This window comes from Papilio machaon, chromosome 8, assembly GCF_912999745.1.
Source record: "Papilio machaon chromosome 8, ilPapMach1.1, whole genome shotgun sequence".
NCBI classification, from domain to species: Eukaryota; Metazoa; Arthropoda; class Insecta; order Lepidoptera; family Papilionidae; genus Papilio; species Papilio machaon.
Window position 1 is genome coordinate 8,665,158 of NC_059993.1, and position 7,044 is coordinate 8,672,201.

Here is a 7,044-nt window from a genome sequence, read left to right on the forward strand (position 1 = left end):
TGCGATCGCAATCCGCCGGCGAGGCCGATACCTTGTGAAAGCTATCGCCGGATCTGCTGACGCCTCTGCATACTCATAATTGTTATAAACGGCAGACAGGCGTTGAGATTAACGAAATAGATTACAATTTATCTACATTTTGCTATTTTGTTTTGTAACACACACTCAGTAAAACGATTCATTCGAGCTGCTCGTTTGTTTCTCATATAAAAGGTGTATGATTGCTTCTGAAATTGAAACATTTTTGACAAGATTAATTAGAATTGGCACACAGTTCGATTTACAAATGAATGTTTTAAATGCTGGGTACTTTGGTAGGTAATTAAAACGAGAGTTTCGAATTAAATATTTACGTATATTTTTTTTAAATTTTATATTCGTTTATAACAACAAATGTTTATGTCAACAGATATCGATTGCAAGAACTTACAGTGTAGTTTTGTAAGAACCTAGTAGACGCATTTGCGAGCTGTTGTCCACAGATACAATTTATGTGTTCAACATCAATAATATTACAGCTATTTATAATTTTCATGTCAGACAAAAACAGAGTGCCACAGAGTGTTACAGCAAGCGATCAAATGTATTTCACTAAATAAAGTGTGTTCAAATCTTATCAATTAAGTTGAAAGTGGCTACACAAATAACCTGGACATTGATTTGCGGTAACATTTATATTTTACAATAATTACTTTAGCGCATACTATTCCTTAATTTTATGTTGCAGAGATATGTGATCAGTATCATCAGGTATTTTTCGAAATACATCGATTACATAAAAAATACAAAACACAATCAATTAACAATCCTCAATAATTATTCGCAACAACTAAAAAAACTATTTAAATTACTTCTATCGATTTGGTACATAGATATTTCGTTAGACTAACTATAAAAGTAAAGACCGCGCCCGCAGCGAGGAGCGGCGGCGGCAGCGGCGACACGAGAGAGAGAAGTCCTCGCGGAGTCCGATGCACTAAACTATAACGAATATTACGAGTTAGAGATCACAGCTGGTGTGGCCACTGGGCCTTCGCGTCCGACGATGATATGAGCCGACTAGAAACTGAAGGAACACTAACCTATATTTACACTTCCTCCGTTCCGATTGTCCGTTTACGAATGGGCGTTAGCGATCGGCGCCCCCCTTCTTGTGTGCGTGGAGCGCCGACGGTCCTCACGGGTGCAGCGGCCGCGGACCGAACAGCGGATACGAGGGGAAGTAGGCCGCCAGTGAGGGGTGGGGCGGCAACGGGAAGGGCAGCGGCGGCGAGGACATCAGGTGTGAGGGTTTGCTGTACGGGTGGAAGCGCGGCGTAAGCGGCGACAGCGGCGGCGTGGGGTACGTGCGCTGCAGCAGCGGGTGTGTCGCGCTCAGCATCGATAGGCTGGGGCTGGATTCCCCGCTCGCCGTGTGGGACCTCAGATGTTGTAGCAGCTCCTCCGAGGTCGCGAATCGTTTCCCACAGTAGGCTGAGTCGCCCGCCATCCAGCTGCACACAAAGGGCAGCTGCGACGCGGCCGCCAGCGCTGCCAGCTGGGCGTGGGCGTACGCGGCGGCGGCGGGGTGTCCGCTCGGCAGCGGGAACGGTGTTTTGGCGTGGTCGCATTGTGCACAGCCGGCGGGACATACCGCGGATTTGAGCAAATGTGAACTTAAAGAACAGCCCGTGCAATACGGGTCTCGGCAGATGCCCAGATCGCTTCCGGGGGCCTTCATTCTGGCATATGCGAGGTATGGATTTAGACCGTTCTTTAACGCGTGGTGTTGTGCCGCCATTAAACTGCTCGTCATTAAATCCATCGGAAGCGGGAAGCCGCTCGGTGTTAATCCGCCGAGGAACGCAGATGAAGTAACGGGTATACTACTAGGCTTGAAACTCGAGGATTCTTTGGTATCGGCACTGGACGACAAGGACGTCGGTATGTATGGTAACTTGGATGCTGAGCTGGTTAGTTCTGAATTAGATTTTGCAGGAATCGGGGAATTGAGAGGGCTGGACCGTTCCTCCGATTTTTCCGATGGTGTTTTACGGTGGGCGGGCGGTGATGTACGTTGCGATGAAGAACTCTGGTTGCTATTACATCGGGCCTGCACGGGAGTTGTCGACGTGCTGCCTTTAGAAGAGAGAGGCGTCTTCGAGTGTGCGTTGGCCGAGGACCTGTCCTCCGGCGTTCTAGTCTTTTCTCTCGTCAGGCACGACTCGTAAGGCTTGAAACTGGGTTTGTTATCCATGTGTATAGTCGTTTTGTCTTCGTACTTCTTGCTGGCTTTCTCCGCGGCGGAGATCAGTTTGGGGTTAGGGGTGTCGGCGCCGATGGCGCTGCAGGTCTGCGCTAAAAGCGCCAGCGGGCTCTTTTTCGCGTCGAGCTGCAACAAAGAGAGGTTTATGAAATGAAACGTCGGGTCGAGGTTGCGAGTGACGGGCACACAAAGGGACCGCGGGGTGGCGAGGTGCCGGGGCCGGGGAGTCCAATCACGCGGCCGACGCGCCATTATCCGCGCGTCTGGCAGCCGTCGGCTCCGCTTGACATTTCACTCGGCTCCCGCATGATGTAATCTCCCAGTGAAAAGGGCAATTTGTGCCGCTGAATTTGCGGCGCGCCTGAACTTGTGGCGCGCTGTCAACTCTATTATTGCGGGAGTGGCGTTACTGCCTCAATGAACATTCGGGGGAATATTTTATGTTCAGCACAAATTTGCTAATTTTGATTTTAAAATTAAACTTGTGTAAAATTCTTGTGCCGTCTTAATACGTAGAAAAAAATAAGGATTGAAAATAAATGTTTCTTTTGTAATTATTTTTTTTAAACTTGCATTAGGACATAATTATGAGAAATGCTGCAAATATTAGGAAGCAATTTAGTCGACAGTTTCGTAAGCGTTATTTACAGCATTTTCTTTTTATTTGTGACACAACTATCTCAATTAATTATTGCAATGATTATTTTTAGATCCAGCTTAAAAAGTTTAATTAAAATAATAACCATTGATGTAAGAATATAAAGAAACGAAAACAACCCAAATTAAGAGCTTTAGATTAAAGTTTACTTAAATTCTTATTATTTATTTTATGGCACATCAAAAATTAATTTCTACGCCAAATAAGAAAATACTTTTCCTCCATGAAATTGCCTTTGAGATAGCTATTGTTCATTTGATTTCTGTTAGTTCTAATATGGATGAGTATTTAACCAGTGATTCACAAATTAGTCCTGGTAGTCATGGGGTTCACGGAATTGTTGATTGAGAGTTACGATGGTAAAAGAAGTACTTAAAAAAGGAATGAAGAAGCAAAGGGTTCACCCAAGCCGGTAAAATTTTAAGGTAAGAAAGAAGTTTGCAAGAAGTGTGGAAATCTTTGTTCGTTAAGCCAGCAATAGTTTATTGAGCTATATATAAAATAAAGATCGAATTTAGCAGGCAACATTAAATGTTCTTGTGTTAATTTTTACTCTCGTGTTAGTTATTTATAACTTTATAAATATTTAAAACAAACAAACCATTTGTTACAAGATAGACCGGGCTACATATTCACCTCGTTTTTTACACACCATTTTTTTTTTCCAATTAGACTATTCAATACAATTGTACAAAAGTATAAAATTTGTGTTTTTTTTTATTATCATTGTAATGGCATGTTCTTGTTTTTAATACTTTAGAGAGTACATTTTTATGAAGACTAGTTTTAAACTTCCTCTTAAATGCTACTTCGTTATAATGCAATGAAGGAAATGTATTTATTACTAATTAAATTTATAATTTCCTGTTGAACTTAAAATATATTTTTTAAGCGTGGTAATTGGTAAATTTAGTATTCATAGTGACGCTTTGTTATTAATTTAATTTGACAGAGAGATTATATAATTTTAAATACACATATGAGAGAATTTTAAATAGTGCGAAAATTACTTAAAGTTGTTTAATTTTTTGTCATAAAATGTTACTTTAAGAAGTATATTTTTTTACATTCAAGGAAAATCAGGGATCACGATTGTTATTAAATAATTGAAAACGTCTTTAAACAAGTTCGACAATTGACAACAGTTTAATATAACTGTCAAATAAAGTAAATAAAGCTGTCTATAAACGCACCGTGGTGGGCAGCGGCGACAGGTAATCCGGTCGCAAGTACTGGTTGCTAGACGTGAGCATATTGCTCCACAAGACGGTATCCTTTTCCAGCTTTGATAATTTCTTCACTCACAAAAATAATTTGTAGCACTTCACGAAATTAATACTCCGTTGTCAGCACATAATCCACAAGTCACAGGCACAACGTGTTACGACGCGTGCAACTCGCACGACTAACGGCGGAGAACTGAGTTCCGTCGTGTCGGTGTGCTCCTTCCCCCCGCGCCTGTCAGTGCGCTGTCACTCGTCGCCTCGCCATTTTTGCATTGTGTGTACTTTGCGGGAGCTTAGCCGTCTTATCCCCACCGCCGCTTGACACCCCGTTTGTCGCTCTCTCTCTCGCGCGAGAAAAATTGCTAGAGCGCTTTCCGCGTTTTGATGAAAGGATTATATGAAACATGCAGCACAGTCAAAGACGATGCGACGACAGAGATGCATTGCGAGGAAATTGAATAGCCGCCGAGCGGATAAACGGCTGCTCGGTAATAATTTAGTTTGATCGTCATCTGCGCGCGCTTTTGACGGCGCACAATGTTGACTTTTGAGCGGCGTGTAAAAACTGCGTCACGCTGAGATGCGGACATCACGAGATCGCTATCTGAGTGCATTTAAATCCCGCCACTGTCAAGTTTTCTGTTGGGACAACAACGGCAACCTCTTCATGTTGTTATCGTCTGATATTAATCAAGTTTTTTGGAATATTCATAACTTTACAAGTTTCCTTTTAGAGAGATTTATTAAGGCTTTAAGTACTTTTATGTTATGAATGTTAATTTTATGAACGATAAAAACAGCAAAAAAATAGACAGCTTGATTTTAAGATATAATGCATTATTACCTGAATTTAAAAAACTTGAGAGGTGTCATGGGACACCCGGATGGAACGAAATTCCTTTCTATTAATTAGAACCAATGTTTATTCTATGAATAAAAAACTTAAGTCTTCACAAGAAGTACATTTTATTTCTATGAATTTTCGTTATATATTGTCACGTCGTTGCCATGGTGAAGTAGCGCTCATTCGTCGTTAACATACTTACTATAGCAAAAAGTGTCGTGACAACTTTTCGTAAGAAATTTTTCCGTCTAGCCCTCTTTCACAACGCGCGATAAGGAACTTCGTTCCAAAAATATAATAAATGGGATCAGGAAAATATAAATATAAACAGAAAATACAAATCAGTAGATAATATTCAAGGTTCTTAGATATCTTAAATAAAATTAGTAGTAGGTTCCATGATTAACATTTCAGTTTTGTCTGGTCAATTTCTAATTATGAATTCCATCTGTTATTTTACACTCTACCTAAACAACCAGTAACAAGTTACCAGTTATCGATAATGTTTTGGGAGAAAGGATGTAACTGTGATCGAAGAAAAAAGTTGTAAGAGCTTTTAAATGTAACAAAATTAACAAAATTGTAAAATAGCTACCTTAGGTCGATTTTCTAATGGCTCTTATTTACACATTATGTAGTCAGTAATATAGATAAATATGTTACTTTACATTTTTATATTTAAAGGAAAACTATGGATTTATTTCAAGTACTGCCATCATAAAAACCTTTGGTAAATTGTACAAAAAACCTGAGTCATAGAAATCGTAAAAGGTTGTAAAATAATATCAGTCGTAAAAAAATAAAAGATTAGTTTTACTTTGGTGTTAAGTGATTACTATTGTGGTGATTGGTCATGCCGGACCACCAGCGATGGGGTGAAAACTGTCACTTCATTGTTTACTTAGTTGAGAACAAAACGCCACAGTCATTGTAACTAGTAATCAACCCGACAGCTTTTGTTAGCTCCATTCAAGGTATTATAATGCAATCACTTTTTCTTTTCAATTTTATTATTTAAAAAAATGGTGTTTTTAAATCTTAACATTTTAAGATTCCTTTATCTTTCATGCAATTATCAATATGTAAGTTAAAAGTATACAAACATCGGTTTTTGTTATCATAAAAGTTTTAATAAAACTGTCATTTGACCACTGAGTGCGTTCCCATTTGATGTTTGTTCCCAGGTTGCGGATACTGATAGGTTGTGCCGTGTGCTGAGCTTTTTATCGTTTCTTATAAAAACATACCCTAAGTACATCGAGTTAGGGTCAAATAAGAACAAAACTTTGGTGAGTTCAGTAATCGAAGGTGACTTGTCGAATCCGGAGCGACGTGGGAGCTGACAGAGCAGGCGGACGCCGCGTCACGCCGGCAACAATCAATGCTGTAATAAACGCCGACAAGACGGGCGGTTAGGGTTGTCACTGTTGAGAAACGTTACTGATGTTGTTCAGGTTATATATTTTGTGAAATCCAAAATTTTATATATAAATTTAACTTTAACCGTTCAAATTTTTTACGTTTTCTTGTTGTACTTTTTTTGATGAATAATTTCGACTTCAAGACATCCAGAGGTAGTAAGAATCTTCTTACAATATTGCTAATGCAATGACCTAAAACTGACATTTGTTATAAAAACTGTGTGTTCTAGTTGTAACAACCCTGCACACGTCAAACGCACCGCGGCGGACGGGGGCGTGACACGCAATGCTACTGTCACGGCGGGGCGCTACACGCTGGCCGCTGGACGAGATGAGAGCGCCTTTTGACACGTTGTCACCGTGAAACGACTCACCTTCAACTTAAGAACAAGTCATAGATAGATAGAACAAGAGTGATACGGAAATGGTAGCATAAGGGCAATGGTTTGTTTCGGCAAAAAAGTCGCCGTCTCTCATGTTCATCATATACTTTTGCGGTACATTCGTTATCACCTTTATGTTGTTGATAATCGTCTTATGTTTTTTAAAACTTTCTTCACTCCAATAGATGAGATCGGGTTCGGCAAAACAGTAACGATACAAAATATATATTAGGCAACATTGATTTATTATCGATACACGTGTTTTTA

The 7,044-nt window shown here is 40.1% G+C and overlaps 1 protein-coding gene across 1 annotated transcript; it reads right to left on the minus strand.

Moving 5' to 3' along the window:
* Window positions 1-325: 325 nt before the first annotated feature.
* Window positions 326-4,425, minus strand: LOC106720167 (zinc finger protein Elbow). Its single transcript, XM_014514749.2, has 2 exons — window positions 4,097-4,425; window positions 326-2,371 (listed from the first exon to the last, which is right to left on the minus strand). Exons 1-2 carry the CDS (start codon window positions 4,154-4,156, stop codon window positions 1,178-1,180), a joined length of 1,254 nt encoding a protein of 417 aa, XP_014370235.1. The 5' UTR covers window positions 4,157-4,425; the 3' UTR covers window positions 326-1,177.
* Window positions 4,426-7,044: the final 2,619 nt, after the last annotated feature.

What these genes read in the sequence shown, in the direction of transcription:
- LOC106720167 (XM_014514749.2), bottom strand. Translation starts at nt 4,156, where the DNA reads ATGCTCACGTCTAGCAACCAGTACTTGCGACCGGATTACCTGTCGCCG. An exon ending in TGTCGCCGCTGCCCACCACG is followed by an intron (nt 2,372 to 4,096) that starts GTGCGTTTATAG and finishes TCTTTGTTGCAG; the next exon opens with CTCGACGCGAAAAAGAGCCC.